The sequence below is a fragment of the Callorhinus ursinus genome, unplaced genomic scaffold (assembly GCF_003265705.2).
Source record: "Callorhinus ursinus isolate GAN/ISIS: 27379988/994484 unplaced genomic scaffold, GSC_fseal_2.0 scaffold8, whole genome shotgun sequence".
Lineage (NCBI taxonomy): Eukaryota > Metazoa > Chordata > Mammalia > Carnivora > Otariidae > Callorhinus > Callorhinus ursinus.
Genome location: NW_027397070.1, coordinates 49,190,842 through 49,211,718, shown reverse-complemented (window position 1 = coordinate 49,211,718; position 20,877 = coordinate 49,190,842). Strand labels below are relative to the sequence as shown.

Genomic DNA, 20,877 nt, shown 5'->3' with positions numbered 1-20,877 from the left:
CTTTGAAGACAATACTCAAAGAGTGCTGTGACAGTGATTGGGTGGGGAAGGGTTGCTTTAGCATGGTAGTCAGGACAGGCCTCATCAATGCATTCATGACCTTTGAACTGAGACTCAGAGCTTGAGAATTCACATGAAGAACTGGGAACAACACTTTTAAGGCCCAGAATTCTGGGGGGAAAGCATGTTGTGTTCAGAAAACAGGAAGAGCGGGGCACCTGGGTGGCTCAGTCGGTTAAGCGTCTGCCTTCAGCTCAGGTCATGATCCCAGGGTCCTGGGATTGAGCCCCGCATCGGGCTCCCAGCTCTGCGGGACTCCTGCTTCTCCCTCTCCCACTCCCCCTGCTTGTGTTCCCTCTCTTGCTGTGTCTTTCTGTCAAATAAATAAATGAAATCTTTAAAAAAAACAAAACAGGAAGAGCTAATGTGATTGAAGCATAATGAATGAGGAAGTGAGAGGTACAGGGGGAGATTAAAGCTGTAGGCAAAGCCAGGTCAGGTTGTATAGGCCAGGAAGTATTTTTTTTTTAAGATTTTATTTTATTTATTAGAGAGAGGAGTGAGAGAGGGAGCACAGGAGGGGGTAGGGTCAGAGGGAGAAGCAGACTCCCTGCTGAGCAGGGAGCCCGATGGGGGACTTGATCCCAGGACTCCAGGATCATGACCTGAGCCGAAGGCAGTTGCCACCCAGGCGCCCAGCCAGGAAGTATTTTTTGCTCTGTTGTTTGGAATAAGAAATTAAGAATAGCCTGCATTTCCTTTAAGCTATTTTTTTGGTAAAGATTTTATTTGTTTGTTTATTTATTTATGAGAGAGATTGAGAGTGGAAGCGGAAGGGGAGGCAAGCAGACTCCACACTGAGCATAGAGCCCCACGTGGGGATTGATCTCACCACTCTGAGATCATGAAATGAACCGAAATCAAGAGTCGGATGCTTGGGGTGTCTGGGTGGCTCGGTCGTTAATCGTCTGCCTTTGGCTCAGGTCATGATCCCGGGGTCCTGGGATCGAGTCCCACATCGGGCTCCCTGCTCCGCGGGGAGCCTGCTTCTCCCTCTCCCACTCCCCCTGCTTGTGTTCCCTCTTTCGATATATATCTCTCTGTCAAATAAATAAATAAAGTCTTAAAAAAAAAAAGATGCTTAATTGACTGAGCCACCCAGGCACCCCTCCTTTAAGCTATTTCTAAGGAATGTCATGTTAGAATGCAATTATTGATATAAGACTTTGGTTTACAGTAGTAATTCTTGAAGGTCTTAAGTACCTGGGAATTCGGTTTTCTTTCGTATTCATTAGTTGTTCTTTAGTGTATCAAAAATTCCTGACTCAAGCAGCAAAATCTAGAATGCTGTTTGTTAAATTTCCAGTACCTCTGGGACGCCTGGGTGGCTCAGTAGGTTAAGCGGCTGCCTTTGGCCTGGGTGATGATCCCAGGGTCCTGGGATCAAGTCCCACATTGGGCTCCTTGCTCAGCAGGGAGCCTGCTTCTCCCTCTCTCTCCTTCTGCTTGTGCTCTCTCTGTCAAATAAATAAAATCTTTAAAAAAAAATTTTTTTTCCAGGACCCCTTTTTTTTCTGTAAAGTGTGCCATGTAAGTTTTTATGAAAGTATTCAAAAAGTATAGATGGACACAAAAGTAAGTAATACTCTATCTGTTGGGGGCGTACCACATCAGTGTCAGCTTCATAGAAACATGGTGAGCCCAGTAGAAATTACAGCCATCCTAAATTTGGATAATGAGTACAAAGTAAGTTGTGTATATAGAATATGTTTTGTTTTTCCTTTTTTTTTTTTTTCCCCACAGAAGAAAGTGTTCTGGGTTTTTTGACCATGGCACGTGTTCATTTTCTTAGTCTGTGAATAGAGTTGATGCCAGAAAAGACAAACATTATAAGTAGAGTGAGGTCAATGAAATTTTCCAGGCCCAGTGAATTTGAAAATTATTTGGTAACCTGACTTAAATTCTGATGAGCTTGTAATCCAGGATAATGGTGCTATAGACAATTTATATCATCATTAATTTCAAGTCTTAGCCTCAAAAATAGGGATCACTGATGCATAAGATTTTGTTGGCGCAATTTATTTGGATACTGACTTGATTAGAAGATCTCAAATAATGTAAATGCATGAGGTCAAAGGAAAATTATTAACTTATATAGCCAGGGCAGTAATTTGTGTATATATTTTAAGCTTCCTTGGTTTTAAAATCTAAAAGACAAAATCTGTGTCCTAAATTTATAAGTGTGCTGACTTCTGAAATTATTTAATGAGGTTGCTTCTTTTCATTCTCTGCTTTTCTTGAGCCTGCTTGTGTTTGAAAATTTTAGGTCATTTATAGCAAGTATACTGACCTGGTTCCCAAGGAAGTCATGAATGCAGATGACCCAGACCTACAAAGACCTGATGAAGAAGCCATTAAAGAGGTAATAGGATATTGAAAGATATATATATATATATAAGTATTTTAGATGACTTTGTACATCTTTATTAACTTTCAAACCACTCAATATGGTATTTCTTATTTCAGATAACAGAAAAGACAAGGGTAGCCTTAGAAAAATCTGTATCACAGAAGGTTGCTGCAGCCATGCCAGTTCGAGCTGCTGATAAACTGGCTCCTGCTCAATATATTCGGTATGATCTTGCCTGGAAGTCTTGGTTTCATGTCAGACTTGATTGGGATTGGGGGTCCTGGTATTCTTTCACTATCCTACTTAGTCACAGTTGAAAATGTAATTTTTTGAATAATGACCTGAAGCCTATTGACTCCGTGCAGACTATTGAAAGCAGAATTTTTTAAAGATATCTACTTAGAAGATATTTAGCTGTTAGGCTATTTTCAAAATATATTTTTTGTTTTTAGAAATTAATAGTTACTTATAGCATATGATCCAAACTGCAAATATTATAGTTTCCCATTTGTATATAATAGGCTTTATATAACATATATTTATATAATATTTATATAATGATATAAATATTAGTATATTGATAATGTCATAATTACTGTATAATAGTAGGCATATAACATGTAATAATAGTATAATAACAATATTAGTGGTGTACTAATACCATTTATATAATAATAGGCATCTTTATAATACTTACAGATTTTGAAGGATTTCATTCAACTAAATCCTTTTGTAGAGGGATGATTCACATGTAGGTATTACAGGAAAAATCAGAGCTTATAGAGCTGCTACTATTATTTTTTCTCTGTTTTACAACCTATGATTAGTCAAGAACTACTAATTCTAAGCTGCCTGCTGAGAATATTATGGGGTGTTTCTTCTGCAAATGCAAACTTACAAAATAGGTACCATTTTCTAGACCTCTTATCTGTGAAATTGAACACCGTGCCTTCCATGGTGGAAAATGACCAGGGATGGATTATTTGCAAACTAATATGACTCTAGTTTGCATTTTGCTTACAATTCATTATTGCTGTTAGTTCTCTTATTTCCATTGCTATCTGCTCTGCCTAAATATTTTTGCAACTTTCTATTAATACTTTATGAAAGGAATTGACAGTATAGTCTAGCTTAGAATTGAAACAGAAGAAAAATACCTGTTGAGTTTGAACTAGTTATACCTTTAGTTTCATCTGCATTCTTCAGATATACACCATCTCAACAAGGAGTGGCTTTCAACTCTGGAGCTAAACAGAGAGTTATTCGGATGGTGGAAATGCAGAAAGATCCAATGGAGCCTCCAAGGTTCAAGTAAGTAGGTAGCGTCATGAGAATAAAACACCGTTTTGTTTTGTTTTGTTTTTTTAAGATTTTATTTATTCATTTGAGAGAGAGAGACAGAGAACAAGCAGGGGGAGAGGCAGAGGGAGAAGGAGAAGCAGACAGCATGCTGAGCTGCGAGCCTGACATGGGGTTCGATCCCAGGACCTAGAGATCATGACCTGAGCTGAAGGCAGAGGCTCAACCATCTGAGTCACCCAGGCGCCCCAATAAAACAGTATTCTTTTTTTTTTTTTTAAGATTTTATTTATTTATTTGACAGAGACACAGCGAGAGAGGGAACACAAGCAGGGGCAGTGGGAGAGGGAGAAGCAGGCTTCTTGCCGAGCAGGGAGCCCGATGCGGGGCTCGATCCCAGAACTCTGGGATCATAACCTGAGCCTAAGGCGATGCTTAACGACTGAGCCACCCAGGCGCCCCAATAAAACAGTATTCTTAAAAAAGATACGAGAGGAGCAAAATGTCCCAAATGTCCATCAGTGAGTGAGAGGATAAATAAATTGTGGGACATTTATACATGGAATACTATTGATATTAAAATAATTGTTTTAATTAATTTAATAAAAAAGAGTAAACTTTTAACACATGAAATAACATGGATGAATCTCAAAATTACTATGTTGAGTGAAAGAAACCAGACAAAAACAAGTACATTCTGTATGATTCCAATTCTATAAAACTCTAGAAAATGAAAACTAACCTGTAGTTACAGGAGGTAGATCAATGCCTGTGGTGAAGGAGAGGAGGAGCGGAGAGGAGAGGGACAAGAAGGGTAGGCAAGGAACGCACAGAAACTTGAAGGTGACGAGTATGTTCACTGTCTTGATTGTGATGATAGGTTTCACGGGTGTACACTTGTGTCAGACTTAAATAGTACACTTAAGTGTGTGTAGTTAATTGCATGTCCGTTGTACCTCAGTAAAGCTGTTTAAAAAAAAAAATGGGGCACCTGAGTGGCTGAGTCTGTAAAGCATCGAACTCTTGATTTTGGCTTAGGTCATGATCTCAGGGTCCCAGGATTGAGCCCCACGTCAGGCTCCACACTGGGCATGGAGCCTGCATGAGATTCTCTCTCTCCCTCTGCCCCTCCCCCCACTCTAAAAAAATAAAAGCAGGGGCACCTGCGTACTCATTCGGTTAAGCATCTGACTCTTGATCTTAGCTTAGCTCATGATCTCAGGATTGTGAGATCAAGCCCCACATCAGGCTTTGCAGAGTGTGGAGCCTGCTTGAGGTTCTCTCTCTCCCTCTCCCCACTGCCTCTCTTAAAAAATAAATAAATAAAGTAAAAGAAAAAAGTAGGGGTACCTGGCTGGCTCAGTTGGTAGAGCATGTGAGTCTTGATCTTGGGGTCATGAATTCAAGCCTGATGTTGGTTGTAGAGCCTACTTTAAAAAAAAAAAAAAGTATATTGCCCTATGAAATGATAATGATATTGTGGAGGTGAGGTGGGTAATGATGACAAGGTTGGCTGTGTTTTAACAGTTGTGGAAGCTGAGTGACATATATGATAGATGAACATTCATTATAAACTCTATTAAATAGATTTTATATATGTTTGAAGCTTTATAAATGGGAAGGGGAAACTTGAGACATAATTAACCGAAATGGAAAAATGTCTAACACTCTCTGGTTGTGCTTTGATTTATCCTTTAGGATTAATAAGAAAATTCCCCGAGGACCACCTTCCCCTCCTGCACCTGTCATGCATTCTCCTAGCCGAAAGGTAATCTTTGCTATAGTCTAACATCTTTTATTGTACTCATGATTATTAATTTTATAAGTAACCTCCCATAGAACAAAGTCTAGATGCCTATATGGATACATTTTGCCATGCTTACTGTTTTTGTAATATGATTTTTAAGATCAAATAAGGACCCACTCAGGACTAATGTGTAGTTCCAGAGTGTTTATGAGAATGTATGTAAAATGTTAGCTATTAGTTTTCATGTTGTTAGCCTGACCCCTACTTTAAATGGAATGAACAGGCAGGGTCTGCTATTCGATAAGCAGGATATTATCATAGTTAGAGGAAGTGGTGGATTAATAGGCCTCTGATAATCTGAGTGGCATTTTTTAGGTATGATTTATTATCCAACTGAAAGAACAGATTTTCATCTTAAAGAAGTCTTGTCACTTTATTTTTTTAATAGACCAATTCTTTATTTTTTTAAAGATTTATTTACTTATTTTAGGGAGTGAATGCATGAGTGGGGTGAGGGGCAGAGGCAGAGAGAGAGGAAAAGAGAATCCCAAGCAGACCCTCCGCTGAGAGCAGAGCCCAGTGCAGGGCTTGATCCTACGACCCTAAGATCATGACCTGAGCCAAAACCAAGAGGTATTAAACACTCAACTGACTGAGCCACCTAGGTGCCTCTCATATCACTTTAAATATGGAAAAATACTCACCAGCATTAATAATTGTCAAAAATAATTTGTAGATTATTTTCCATTTTTTATATTAAAGTTATTACTAGAATCAGTGGTATGGGAACATAGTATATAGTGCTACCAAACAAATGGAATTTTGACCTTTGACTAAATCTATTCACATGTCAGTGTTTATTAAACTGTCTTTGAAGAGAACATTGTACATAGGTTTTTAGCTGGACTACAAATAGGAAAATGTCTCTTCTTCCATTCTTTTGTCCACTCAGATGACCGTGAAGGAGCAACAAGAGTGGAAGATCCCTCCTTGTATTTCAAACTGGAAAAATGCAAAGGTAATTAAGTTTCATAAAATCAGTCTCCTACTATTAGAACCTGCTGGGAAACAGGAAGGAGCTTTAGCCTCAGAAACTTTCATTAAATCCTCAGCATCTCACTTAGCTGAGTGTTTTCAAAAAGGAACACCAACTTATGTGACTTTCTTTTTTTTAATGTAGTAGAAACCCATAGTATTCCAGTCACATGAATACTATGTAGATTCTTTTAGTGAATTGTAGTTATCAGAAGCATATAGAGAAGGGATAGGTATTCTTTAGAAAATTTAGAAATTGATATCTAAAATCATTTCTTAAACCAGTTTAAATGGCAATATGACAAAACAGTAAATGGATATATTCAGTGCTTCAATATTTAAGCATTTTTTTCTGTTTATAACAATGTGTGCATAAGCTATTTAAATCCTTCATATCTCTAAGCACCAATACTTCCAGGAGTCATGAAGTATCTGCAAAATAATGTGAAATATATTTTCCTTCCTTTTTCTTTTTCATTTTATTTATTTATTTGAGAGAGAGAGAGCACACAAGCAGGGGAAGAACAGAGGGAGAGGGACAGACTCTGCCCTGAGTGCAGAGCCCAACACAGGGCTCGATCTCAGGACCCTGAGATCATGACCTGAGCTGAAACCAAGAGTCAGACTCTTAACCAACTGAGTCACCCAGGCACCCCTGAAATATATTTTCTAATCACTATTTCCCCATTTCCCCCAAGTTGTGTTTCATAATTCTATTTTTGATGAGTGAAGAAGGCCACTTTAATTTGTAGATTAAATATAAATTATTTCCTAAAGAAAGTTATGCACTCATCCTATAACAAAAAAATTATTGGTGGTCCATTTTGGCTTGATTAACGTATATGTAACTATGTGGTATCTTGAGCTGATTCTGTAACACTTCCCTGTATTAGCAGTAAAGACTATAGACAAGAGGTCAGCATTTGGGAATGTAGTCATAAATCTGGAAAAATAAAGCTAAGCCTGAAATGTCCTGGATGTTCAAGCCTATTCCTTGAGTTATTGAAAATAGGGTGCAAAATTTCAGAACAGGAAGAATCTCAGTTGTCTGTCAAATAACTTATCTTTTTTCCATTTACTAAAACTTCCAGTATTCTAAGAATCTGACAAGTCATTAAAATAGTACCGCACATTAAACTACCTATATATTCTCTGATTTTAGTGATTTATTCCACTTTTGTATGACTGTTCTATTACTTGAGGAGCAACTACTTAGCTATTTGATAGTGATTTCCTTTTATTATAACTCACAATTATTAACATGAGAATATTTGCTCAGAGCTTGGGCTCTCACATCATACTGTCCAAGTTTAAATTTTAGCTCATCTGTTTATTAACTGTGTGCCCTTGGGGACATTACCTAAGCTCCCTACCTCAGCAGCAGCATCTGTGAAATGGAAACGCATTGTTACCAGCCTTGCAGAGTTACTGTGAGGGTTAAATGGGACCACAGATGTGAAGTGCTTTGAATTGGCCTCCACACGAAGTCGTTGTCGGTGTTAGCTGCTGCTATAGCATAATTGTGAAGAAAGATGTAAGAAAAAGAACTTCAGCTCAGTGGTGGTCAAAATGGACATATTTAAATCTAATTTTAAAGAATCTATTGCTGCTCTTTTATGACTGGTGTTTTCTGCCTGCTGTCACACAGGGGTATACAATTCCATTAGACAAACGTCTGGCTGCTGATGGAAGAGGCCTGCAGACAGTTCACATCAATGAGAACTTTGCCAAGCTGGCTGAAGCCCTCTATATTGCTGATCGGAAGGTTGGTCTCTGATAATGAAAGGGTTTAATGCTCTTGATAATTTGTAAATCCATTTTTGGTTACCTAAGATACTGTTTGTTCATTCCAGTTTAATTGACACATCACTGTAAATTTTAAGCCATTCAGCCTGATGGTTTGATTTACATAAGATACTGCTGTTTCAGCTAAAGTACTGAGTACCCAGCGAGGCTTGCACCTTTGGCATGTGCTATTTGCAGCTCTGTACCTGGTCTCAGCCTTTGTAGACTTGTACACACACCCTACCACTGGCGATCCAGCTTCCTCACGACATTCCAGAACGATGGTTCACTAGGCTAATTTCATTGTTATTTTTTTTTCCTTAAGATTTTATGTATTCATTTGACAGAGAGAGAGACTGGCAGAAGCAGAGGGAGAAGCAGACTCACCGCTGAGCAGGGAGCCCTATGCAGCTCGATCCCAGGACCCTGGGATCATGACCTGAGCCAAAGGCAGACGCTTAACTGACTGAGCCACCTAGGCACCCCGATCTCATTTTTAAAGAGAAGACTGACTGCTGTTTTTAGATTTCATATTTTTTTTCTGTTAAATATAGATGTCTCCCAAATGGTCGGTAGCATAGAAGGGCAAATAAACATTCTGATGAATGCTGTAGAAAATGATAGTCATAATATTGGTTGTCTATTAATATTATGACATTAATATTATTAATGTGTGTGACCTAGAAGTTCACATACATTATGGCATGCATTTAGAACATAGAAAAGTGTATCTCCTGCATCACAGCAAGCACCCTTATAAAAATCTCTTGCTAAAGGCTTTATCTTAAATAAATTTGCTTGATTTTGAACACATAACCAATTCCTGCTATGTTATTGATACTGAAAATTTCTTTATTAGAGTCTTGTTTAATTTTTATTTTTTGGGTTGTTTCTGAGAAAGCATTAGTGAAACAGTGACTTACAAGATTATTGGAGTCATTATAATAAGTTTCAACCACTAATACATTTTCCAGAGTGAAAAATCCGGGCAAGCTTTCTTTTAGTGGACAAGAATCTTTGTTTTAACCAGCAATAACAAATCTGAATTCTTTATACCTGCTCTTTCAAGCCAAACTTCAGTCAGGATATTGGATGATAGCTGTAACTTTTCCCCCAACCGTGTCTGATTTAACATTCAACTTTACTAACAGGCTCGTGAAGCTGTAGAAATGCGTGCTCAAGTAGAGAGAAAGATGGCTCAAAAAGAAAAGGAGAAACATGAAGAGAAACTTAGAGAAATGGCCCAGAAAGCCAGGGAGAGAAGAGCTGGGATCAAAACCCATGTGGAAAAAGGTGTGACATTCTCTTTCCTAAGTTGAATTTACCATACAAACAATACATATCATTTTAGAGACTCACTGTTGTTTTTACTGCACACAAAACTAATACACACCTATAAAGAAAATGTAGATATTTCACAAATAATATAGAAATGAAAGAGTAACTTCTGCTACTGAGCTGTAGCAGTAGAAAATAATATATATATGTATTTTTTTAAGATTTTATTTATTTGAGAGGGAGTGAGCAAGAGCACAAGAGCCAGGGGAGGGAGAAGCAGACTCTCCGCTGAGCAGGGACCCTCCCCCACCGATGTGGGGCTGGATCCCAGGTTGCTGGGATCATGACCTGAGCTGAAGGCAGATGCTTAATCTACTAAGCCACCCAGGCACCCCAAGAGTATATATTTAAAGAAGGGCCTTCAGTATGGGACTACAGTGGACATTTTTAAAGTTCAGAGTAATGTACTTTTAAAAATCATGTATTACTCAAGTGATGGGCTTGATTTTTCTCTCATTTTAATTTTCTTGAAACTTAGAAAAATGAGATCTCCAACTGAATAATTCAGCTCTCCCACATAGTAAAATAATCCACTTTTTCTTACTTGTAGGCTAATAAACCTATAATCATTAAATCTGCCAATATTTTCTCTCTGGCTTTATTTAGTGTTTACACTGGTGTATTAATTCATTTAGAGTGAGAAGACTAATTCTAATTCAAGAAAGTTGTGAGGGCGGTTTGTTTTGTTAATAAATCCTAAACTAGTACAATTATTCATTCACTCAATTCATATTGAGCATCTACGATATGCAAGGTTCTCTTCTAGACACAAGGATTTCTGTTAGGTTGGGGTATAGTAGTGAACATTCTAGTGAGTGTAAACAGACCAAAAAAGTTAATTATCATTACTAGATGATTAGTGATAATAGTACAGTAATAATTGCTATGGAGAAAAATAAAACAGGAAGTGCCAGAAGGAGAGGGTGGTCAGAATGGACCTCACTTCTGAGATGGTAACATTAGCACAGAAACTTGAAGGAAGTAAGGAAGTGAGCCTTGTAGATATCTGGGGCTTTGAAGAGCATCCCAGGTAGAAGGAACAGCAAGTGCAAAGGCCTTGAGTTGGGAGTATACCTGTCGTGTTAAAGGAAAAGCAGGAGCCAGTATAGCTGGATTGGAGTAAGAAAGCTGAATAGTAGATGAGGCGTCGGAGTAGTTAGAGTAAATAGGAAGAGTAGTGGCCAGATCGTGTGTGCTCTTTCAGCCATTTTAGCGACATGGCTTTCACTTCAGATAACATGGGAAGCAGTTGAAGACTTTGAGTAGAGCAGCATGATCTGCCATATATGAGCAGGCTGTGAAATGGGCATGTGGAGGAGTAGGGAAACCATTTGGAGGGCTACTGCAGTGACCAGATGAGAGATGATGATGAGAGGCAGGGAAAACATGGTCAAATACAGACCATGGAGAGAGAGCTAACAAAATTTGCTTATGGATTAGGTAGAGGTATGGAAGAAAAAGAGTCAAGGATGACTCCACAACTTTTGACATGAGCAATTGGGAGGGATTGAGTTGCCATCTACTAATAGTAGGAAGACTGCAGGGGAAGAGGTTTGGGAGGGAAAGTTTACTTTAGTTGTAGACATGTTAAGTTTAAGATGGAGGTGTCAAGCAGGCAGTTGGTTATAGGAGTCCAGAGTTCAGCTATAGAGAAGTAACCAGAATTATAAGTAGTGATCCACATCCTTGAATCATATATGAATGACTCAGTGAGGCAAGATACAAAAACCTGCCTGTTGTACATACACTTAGCCACTGAAGGTAATTAGACGTCAGATTTCCCTGTATCTAAGTCTCTACACTGGTAAGAAATTAAGAATGGTTCTTGAGGAATTAGCTAAAATTCTGAAAAATGTGTTGTCAGATATTAAAAAGAACTAACGTTTATTGATTGCTTATTATGGAAGACACCACTGTGAGCACTTTACATGTATTGCCGTTATAATCCTGGCTCCAGCAACCCCTTCCAGTGGTTCTAGGATTGTCACCATTTTACAGAGGAGAAGACTAAGGCTCAGAGTGGCTGAGTGACCTGTATGAGGTCACATGGTTAATCTATCATAGGAACAGGACTTGAATCCAGACAGGCTGGCTCCAAAGCTGTATCCCTTCAGACTGGAGAGAGAAGAGAAAATGAAGATAGACATAAACACAGTAGGTAGAGATCAAGATATAACCAGCCCCTGTGGACCACGAACAAAAGGTTCTTTATTCAGCCAGTCTTTGAAAATGTAAGGGTAAATTTACACATAATTTTTCCTGGAAAAAAAAAATTTTTTTTAAAGATTTTATTATTTGACAGAGACACAGCGAGAGAGGGAACACAAGCAGGGGGAGTGGGTGAGGAAGAAGCAGGCTTCCCGCTGAGCAGGGAGCCCGACGCGGGGCTCGATCCCAGGACCCTGGGATCACAACCTGAGCCGAAGGCCGACTCCTAACAACTGAGCCACCCAGGCGCCCTGTTTAAATTTTAATATGACAGTTTTGAAACATACAAAAAAGTTGAAAGAATTATACAATGAACACCCATATCTCCACCACCTAGATTCTACAATTAACTTTTTTTTAACAGTTAACATTGCTTAATTTGCTTTATCATCTATCTACTGATCTTTCTATCCATCTATCAATTCACCTTGCAATTCTGATGCGTTTCAAATTAAGTTAAAGTCATCAGTATACTTTACCTCTAAACACTTGAGCTGCATGCATGATTCTGGAATTCACATTCAAAAAAGAATTAAACAAATACTGTTGGATTTAAATTAATTGCAAGTGAGTTAAAAGGGCTGAATGTGACTATAAAGAAATTCATGGAATTATCTGTCATGGGTTAGAGAATAGTCTCTTGTTCCAAATATTAATGGGTAATATAGTGATGAAGTAATTTTCAACTCTCTTCACACAGAGGATGGGGAGGCACGTGAGAGGGATGAAATCCGGCATGACAGGCGAAAAGAGAGACAGCACGACAGGAATCTTTCCAGGGCAGCTCCTGATAAGAGGTAGGTGCTATTTGAAAGAAATGCAAATTATGAGGAGTGGGTTTTGTGAACCTTTTCGAGAAGAGGTTTAGTCCACTGAGACCAGTTTTGCTTCTTTCCCTTTCCTCTCTAGATTGATAACTTACTAAATCAGCACTTATTTTCTTACACTAAACTATCTACTTTTTCTTAGTAGAAAATTGACTGTCCCTAAAAGAAATCCTTTCTCATCACCTTATAGAGTTAGCAGGACTTGTGAATGATAGGGATATAGAAAAGGGAATTCAGATCATGTTTGTGAAAAGAAGATAGTAGATAGGACTGTTCTGGTCTGTTCTTTTCCTATTTCAAGTGGTGAGACAAACTTATGCGCCTATTCCTCTAGACAGGGAAGAAGATTCTATACCTTCATTGAGATCTACATGCAGAGGGCCATCCCGAGTACAATGGGGGACAAGAGCAGGTTTTGTGAGAAGTGAAAATTGGCCTCTTCTCATGAGTAGTTCACTTAAAATTCAGAAAGACAGAGCTACCATATAAAATTACTTGGGAAACTTAACACAACACTGCTAATAAGTACAGACCTGAATGGAACAAGCAAAATACATGTATGGGGACTTGCACTAAAGTGAGGATTGGTAAAGTTTATGCTTCACCAAAGGCTGAGCACTGAATTCTGAGTGAGGGTTAAATGCAAATATAAAGCATTTTCTTTCCATATGAGTTTTCCATGCTCTAATCACTTTGTGAGCTGATACAATCCATTTTTCCAAGTCATGTCTTAAACACGAAAAAGATGATTCCTGCTGGTGGTGCTCTTTGTTATTTAATAATGGCCTAGCTCATCTCCCTGGATAAGTGAAGTCATGGAGAAGCAGAAAATCTGAATTTACAGTTGTGGGTAAATGTGCAGTGTAGAAGAGAGAGGAATGAATATGAAAGTGCACAATTAATGATACTCTTGGTCTGAAATTCCCAAGCTATAAAAATCAAAAGGACTCTGTAGATAAATTGGGCCCTTAAAACCAGTAAAGTGGTTATGAGAATTGATAACATAGAAAAGCTGTAAGCTTGTGATTGGGTGAAAATCAGGTTGTCTATAGAAATTATTTTAAGACCTGAGTTTCTGGTAAAATAAATGATGACAGTTACCATGGTTTCATTACAGTGTAGATTGCATACATACTGAAACAGCAGGGGAATTAAGATAATCTGAATATTGAAAATCAGACTGAGTAATTCAGTCATTGACATGTTTTCCTCAAAATTCTAATAGGATAAAATTACTAAATGTGGTTTAGGTAAAGAACAGATTCTGGCTTATTGAAAGTGATTCATATGATACATCTGATTTGCATCTAGTCCCCCCCAATCCTTGTATAATAGCAAATACAGACTGTAGCAATTTCATATCTCAGCATGCTCTCTCTGTAAGGTGATTGCTTCTATTAAAGACTTAATGTCCAGAGTGAGTCCCTTGACAGTTCTTTTCAGCTAACAGGAGGGCCTGATTGTAAAACCCTACCTGTTCTAATAACCATGTCTCTGAAATGCTGTAAGGACTACCAACCTGATTATGCATTATCAGGGGATATATGTTCACAAGATATGAACAGGACGTATTCGTTAACTTTGCTTCTGAGATTGGTTGTATTTAAATTGAAATTCAGCTTGTCTGTGAAGAGTTTTGTTAGTGACATTGTATTTTGAAACAGGTCGAAACTACAGAGAAATGAAAATCGAGATATCAGTGAAGTCATTGCTCTTGGTGTGCCCAATCCTCGGACGTCCAATGAAGTTCAGTATGACCAAAGGCTTTTCAACCAGTCCAAGGTACGAGGAGTTTAGAAATAGCATGTCTTAAATGTTGATGTGAATACCAGTCCTCGGGGAAAAGAAAACTAACATATCATAGATTGATCAGCCTAAGGTGTGCTGGCATAGTGAGAGAAAAAAATTAGAAGTTGCGTGTTGTGACTTACAGAACTGTTTTATCTTTTTTTTTTAAAAGGTTTTATTTATTTGAGAGAGAGAATGAGAGAGAGAGCACATGAGAGGGGGGAGGGTCAGAGGGAGAAGCAGACTCCCTGCTGAGCAGGGAGCCTGATGCGGGACTTGATCCCGGGACTCCAGGATCACGACCTGAGCTGAAGGCAGTCGCTTAACCAACTGAACCACCCAGGCGCCCCAGAACTGTTTTATCTCATCTCATCTTATTTGATGTTAAGATGAAACAACTCTGATTTTGACCTCTTAAAGTTGGCTAAGATTTAAGACACTGGTAGAAAATGAAAGAAATAAGGTGACAAAACTTGGTTTTAGTATATCAGTCTTTTATTTATAAAGTAAAGCCAGTGTCCTTCAAAAGTATCTCTTGGGTTTTTTGTTGATCTTTGAAAAACAAACTTAATGCTAAAGAAACATAACTTGAGATCTTTAAAAGGTGAAGCTATAAAACTAAATTTAAGTGCTAGACTAGTTGTCAGGAAATGTGATTTCTAATACCTATCATTATTAACTAGCTAGGATACATTAGGCCGGAAGAAGTGCCTTTATGTGTTCATCCACCCAACAGTGATTATGTACTGTGCTAAAGACAGTGAGATCAAAGATGGATATGCCTTTGCCCTCAAGGAACCTTCTACTGGAAAAGACATATATATGTATAAATAAGGACAGGGCAGACTGCAATAAAAATATGGAAGTATAATGTTCTACTGGGATACAGAGGGGAAGAATTTATTATGACTTGGAGGCTTTAAGATTTGAAGGTAGTATTTGAGTAAGCTCTTTATTGGGTACTTTTTTACATTCCTGGCATTGTTCTAAGTCTTTCACTTTTATTATCTCACTTAATCCTTACAAAAACCTATTAAGTCATACTATTTATTATAATCTCTACTTATAGATGAGGAAATTGAGACACATAGAGGTTTAGCTAGAAATTGATAGAAGATTCAAACGTTTGATTTCAAAGGTTGTGTTCTTAAACACAATGCAGTGGTAACTCACCAGCCTGAGCAAAGGGGTGTTAGGCATGAAAGTTCCACCTAAGTATTTATGACAGTCAGTCACCTCTTACAAGCTTAAGCTTATTTCAAAGCTGTGATAAAATTTTTTCTAAAAAAGCACATCCCTGTATTAAGGAACCATCCAAATATATGAAACAAATTTGTTTGTTGTCGACTTAGGATTTTCATTAAGAGCCTTATTGTCCCATGCTATAATAGTTATGTTCTCAGGGAGTTAAGGGATATAGCATTATTATTCTAAATGCCATGAGATAACTGTCAGTACAGCGTCCAACTCTTAATCTTGGGGTTGTGAGTTCAAACCCCATGTTGGGCAAAGAACTTAATTACTTAATAAGTAAATAACATCAGATAAATACTTTACGGTTCTTTTATCTTCTTGCCACTGTCTGTACAACTGAAATTGTTAAGTACCTGCTTATACTCTCCAATTTTAATGACTACTTCACTCAAGTGGTCAAACTTGTTAATTAGCACTTTACTTAATCTAAGGACCAAAGGTGGTAAGAATAAAAGTTTATGGACTTTGTTTTTTTATGAAGATCTTTTTAATTTGCAATTCAGATTGCTGAAAATGTGCGCTATAAATGATTACATGAATGTAATCAGATCCAACTTTTAATAATACATTTTTATTTAATGTCATTTTCCCACAGGGTATGGACAGTGGTTTTGCAGGTGGAGAAGATGAAATTTACAACGTTTATGATCAAGCCTGGAGAGGTGGTAAAGATATGGCCCAGAATATTTACAGGCCCAGTAAAAATCTGGACAAGGACATGTATGGTGATGACCTAGAAGCCAGAATAAAGACCAACAGGTACCAAGGCAGACAGCTCAGTTTCATTGTTTGCACCAGTGAAAACAAAGTAGTTCATAGTCCTTTCTCTTTTTCCCTAGATTTGTTCCCGATAAGGAGTTTTCTGGTTCAGACCGTAGGCAAAGAGGCCGAGAAGGACCAGTTCAGTTTGAGGAAGATCCTTTTGGTTTGGACAAGTTTTTGGAAGAAGCCAAACAGCACGGTGGCTCTAAAAGACCCTCAGATAGCAGCCGCCCCAAGGAACATGAGCATGAAGGCAAGAAGAGGAGGAAGGAGTAGATACACCTCTCTTCAAAGTGAATGAACTTTTATCCATAACCCTAATGATGCAAGTCAGATGGGCAAACACTTTGTAAATGGCCAGGATAAAAACCAAATCTGGGTGTCAGACCCCAGCACTACTTTTTATTACGGGAGTAAGGGGTGGGAGGGGATGGAAAATTCTTTCAACTATTTAGTTTTTTTTAAAGAGTGGGTTGTGTTTGTGCTTCTCCTACCTTTTGGCATTTATAGAACATACTGCCCCACACATGAAATTAAGACCACTTCCTTTCATGTGACATTAGTACTTTGGGGTTAATATTTTGTGTAAGAATGACTGCTGATGAATAAAGTTGCCCCAACCACAAGGAAAAGAAGGATGTTCACATACTGGAACTGTCCTGCCAAATGACATTTGCCCCTATTACGCTCTGTTTTAATTTGGAGTGGGGAAAGTAAGCTCTTGCTTGGTGCAACTATTTGTTTCAAATAAAAACATTTAGACAAAATTTTTAATTTTGTTTACTTTAATAGGTAGTAATAGTCTCAAAAATCTTTCTCTTCATCAGATGTTTGATCCCCTTGCAAAACTTTTGGTCTCTGAGCTTGAACATGGAGCTAAAAAAAAATAAAATAAGCATTGTAAGGAAAGACAGTATCTGCAAAAACTTACAACTGAAAACTGCCACTTTAAGACTGCCTATTTATGAGGGAGTCAGCACCAGTAAGTCAAGAGAATGTTATTTGTTCCCTGGTCTTAAGACTAAGTCAGTTTAACCCAAGGTTGCATAGTAAGTGGCAAAGCCAGGATTTCAACCCCAGTCTCCCTACTTTGTAAGTAGACTGCTGTTCTGTGTTAGAATATACCTTGCTAACTATTAAAGGGTCTTCCTAAACTACCCTCTCCAGACATTTTATAATGGGCACTCTACCCACCACCATTCTTTAACCAATATTAAGGGAACTTCAGTTACAAATCTCCCAAAGTCCTTGTCATTCCATACTTCTGACCTACTAAACTGATACACAGAAAGCTCATGATGTTATACAGAAAAATATTTACCTTTACTCCATCAAGAATATGATTTTCTTGTTGTAGTGCATTCTGAAGTTCTTCTTCTGAAGAAAACTGAATCCAACCCATACCTCTGTGAAATCCAGTCTCTTTGTCCTAAAAATTCAAAATTTAAAAAAGATTAATCATGAACTGCAGAAAGTTTCCATAAGCTCCAAATCAAATTACCAACTTTTTCATCTGCCAAAATGGGATAACTGACATTTTAATAAATGTCAAAAACCTTGCTTTAATACATACTTACCCTCCTAGTTACCAAAGGTTAACCCTTGTGTTAATCTTAACATTTTGCTTTTCTGCTGCCATTGGAGGAAGTAAAATACCGGTAGTGAGGTTTCTGTCATTCGAGATAGAAACTACACTAACAATAATAAAGGGACTTTTTAAATTTTATTTTTATTTCATTTATTTGACAGAGAGAGAGATAGCGAGAGAGGGAACACAAGCAGGGGGAGTGGGAGAGGGAGAAGCAGACTTCCCGCGGGGCAGGGAGCCCAATGTGGGACTCGATCCCAGGACCCTGGGATCATGACCTGAGCCGAAGGTAGACTCTTAACGACTAAGCCACCCAGGTGCCCCAATAAAGGGACACTTTGATCACATAAAGAAACTCTGTTTCTAACTTCCTCACTTTTAGAAACTAAAAAATTAAGCCTCAAAACCTAGTTCATTTCTGTTAATTTTGGAGACCAATTACTCTCATCACCACCACTACCATTATAATTATATAGTCCTAATGAAAAATAGAAAAAAAAATATACATTACCCTTATTTACCTAGCTCCAGACTTACAGTAACGCTACTTCCCCTTGTGCAAAAGGCAGAGTGCTTATCATCCAACCTATACACAGCACAAGTGGAAAAGATCCTAGTGTGTTTGGATGCACCCTGCCCCCACCTGACCAGCCCTACTATTTAAGAACAGATATAAAGATGTCTATTTACTCAGTGTACCTCATCAATCCTGTGACAAAGTTATGTTGTGCTCTGCACCAGCCCCCAAACCAAATTTTTAGAAATTGCCCCCATATTTAAAAGGTGACTTTTTAAGTCTTAACCTAGACTGCAGGAAAAGTTTCTGGTAATATCCCAGTGACTCACTCCTTACCTCAGCTACAATTTCTCCTCTACTTCCATATGGCCATTTCTTTAAGTAAAAGCCTTAAAAAATTTGTGTTTATGTAAAACTTAGGTACTATATATCTAAGTTACAGGAACCTGGATTTCTGGGCGCTTGGGTGGCTCAGTCAGTTAAGCATCTGCTTTTGGCTGGGATCAAGTCCCACATTGGGCTCCCTGCTCAGTAGGAGCCTGTTTGTCCCTTCTCCTCTGCCTGCTGTTCTCTCTGCTTGTGCACTCTCTCTGACAAATAAATAAATAAAATCTTAAAAAAAAAAACAAACTTTTCTCCTGTTACATTTTACTTAGTTTTAGCAAGAATCAAAGTTTTCTTTTGTTTAAATCTAAGACGTTAACTCCAGGTCCTAAATAATCTTGCTTATACTTTTAAGAACGAAATGGCAAGCAAGAAAAATGTGTTACTACTTTTGGAGATATTTTTAAGTAGGTTCCACGCCTATGTAGCGTGGAGCCCAAAGCAGGGCTTGAATTCACAACCCCTGAGACTGAAACCTGAACTGAGATCAAGAGTCAGACACTTAATGGATTTAGCCACTCAGGTGCCCCAGGAAAAATTTTTTTTAATGCTCATCAAAAAAAGAGAAATTTCATCCTCTTTGTAAAATTGTAGTTTTTAAACTTATAAACATTTTTGTGTAATACTTGTGCCTCGTTCTTTTAATCAACTGTATTAAAACTCCATTGTATCAATGAATTAATACCTATTTAATCCCATTAATGAACATTTAGGTTCTTTCCAGTTATATTATTAAACAATGCTGCTTTGAACATTCTTGACCACACCATTTCTGTAGAATTCCTAAAAATGGAATTGCTAGATCAAAGCAAATGCAAATTCTTAGTTTTGATTTTGCCAAACTACCCTTCAGAAATGAAGTAAACTTCTGAACAATTTCAGTGCCAGCTTCCCTATACCCTCACTAGCACCAGAGATGAGTAATCTATTAGATCCTTGGAATGCAACTAACATGAAATCAAGAGTTAAGAATTTTAATTACTTTAGGTTAATATTTTGCCATAGCCTTTTCAGTGCCATGAGGAAAAAAGGGGCAGTTTTAGTGAAGCAGTTGAAGTGTACTCCCAACCCACCCCCAAAAACGCAGTAATTCTAGAAAGCCCCCAGACAAATACAGCCCAGGATAAAGTAGAACAAATTTATAAACTGATTTCTAAATCTTCCTTAGAAAGCAAAGAAAATATAACAAATATAAAAACACTAAAAGAAGAAAACAATTTAATAAGGATGAAGTTTAAAATAGATATTCTCTGCCAATTAGTTTGATGATAAAATCATCCTCTAGTATCAAGTCCTTATTGTAATACTGGAGTAGGCAGAATTCTAAGGTAGTTCCATGATCTCCACATGTCCCACTATGTTAACGCTCTGAATAATCCCCTCTTGGGTGTGTGAGGGACCTGTGACATGCTTCTAAGCAAAAGAATGTGGCAAAAGTGATGGGATGCTGCTCCCCTGATCAGGTTATATAGCAAAGGTGATGCGATGTCACTCCCATGACTATGTTACAAGGCAGTCTTAACAGAATGGAGAAACTCCCCTGCTGACTGAAGTAAGCTGCCATGCTGGGAGAGAGCCCACACACCTGCCAGGTAACAAGGAACTGCAGGTCCCTACAAGCTGAAAGCCAGCAAAAAAGTAGATATTTCAGTCGTACAGTTCAAAGATGACTTCTGCCAACAACCTGAGAGAACTTGAAAATCAGTCTTTCCCAACTGAGCCTTTGAGCCTCTGATGAGACCAAAGTCCCAGCTCATGCCTGACTGTAGCTATGTGAGACCCCAAGCAGAAGACTCAGCAAGGCTGTGCCCAGACTTCTGATCTGCAGAAACTGTGAGTTAATATATATGTGTGTTGTTTTGAGTCCCTAAGTGTGTGGTAATTTGGGGCACCTGGGTAGCTCAGTTGGTTAAGCGTCTGCCTACAGCTCTGGTC

General features: G+C 38.2%; 2 protein-coding genes across 4 annotated transcripts in view; one reads left to right on the top strand and one right to left on the bottom strand.

Moving 5' to 3' along the window:
- The window catches only part of SNW1 (SNW domain containing 1), a 33,328-nt gene extending 16,108 nt beyond the window's left edge, over nt 1–17,220 (top strand). The window contains exons 4-14 of one of the 2 annotated variants that reach the window (XM_025869540.2): nt 2,327–2,422; nt 2,527–2,633; nt 3,617–3,721; nt 5,408–5,477; nt 6,409–6,474; nt 8,140–8,256; nt 9,428–9,569; nt 12,523–12,619; nt 14,314–14,431; nt 16,287–16,450; nt 16,531–17,220. In XM_025869540.2, coding sequence (XP_025725325.1) covers nt 2,327–2,422; nt 2,527–2,633; nt 3,617–3,721; nt 5,408–5,477; nt 6,409–6,474; nt 8,140–8,256; nt 9,428–9,569; nt 12,523–12,619; nt 14,314–14,431; nt 16,287–16,450; nt 16,531–16,729 — 1,281 coding nt within the window. In that variant the 3' untranslated portion in view covers nt 16,730–17,220. Of the gene's footprint in view, nt 1–2,326; nt 2,423–2,526; nt 2,634–3,616; nt 3,722–5,407; nt 5,478–6,408; nt 6,475–8,139; nt 8,257–9,427; nt 9,570–12,522; nt 12,620–14,313; nt 14,432–16,286 lie in introns of both variants that reach the window. The other variant, XM_025869539.2, reaches the window with a different exon arrangement.
- The window catches only part of SLIRP (SRA stem-loop interacting RNA binding protein), an 8,120-nt gene continuing 4,463 nt past the window's right edge, over nt 17,221–20,877 (bottom strand). The window contains exons 3-4 of one of the 2 annotated variants that reach the window (XM_025869541.2): nt 17,775–17,882; nt 17,221–17,329 (exon numbers count right to left, since the gene is read on the bottom strand). In XM_025869541.2, the coding sequence (XP_025725326.1) occupies nt 17,258–17,329; nt 17,775–17,882 (180 nt within the window). In that variant the 3' untranslated portion in view covers nt 17,221–17,257. Of the gene's footprint in view, nt 17,330–17,666; nt 17,883–20,877 lie in introns of those variants that run through there. The other variant, XM_073895660.1, reaches the window with a different exon arrangement.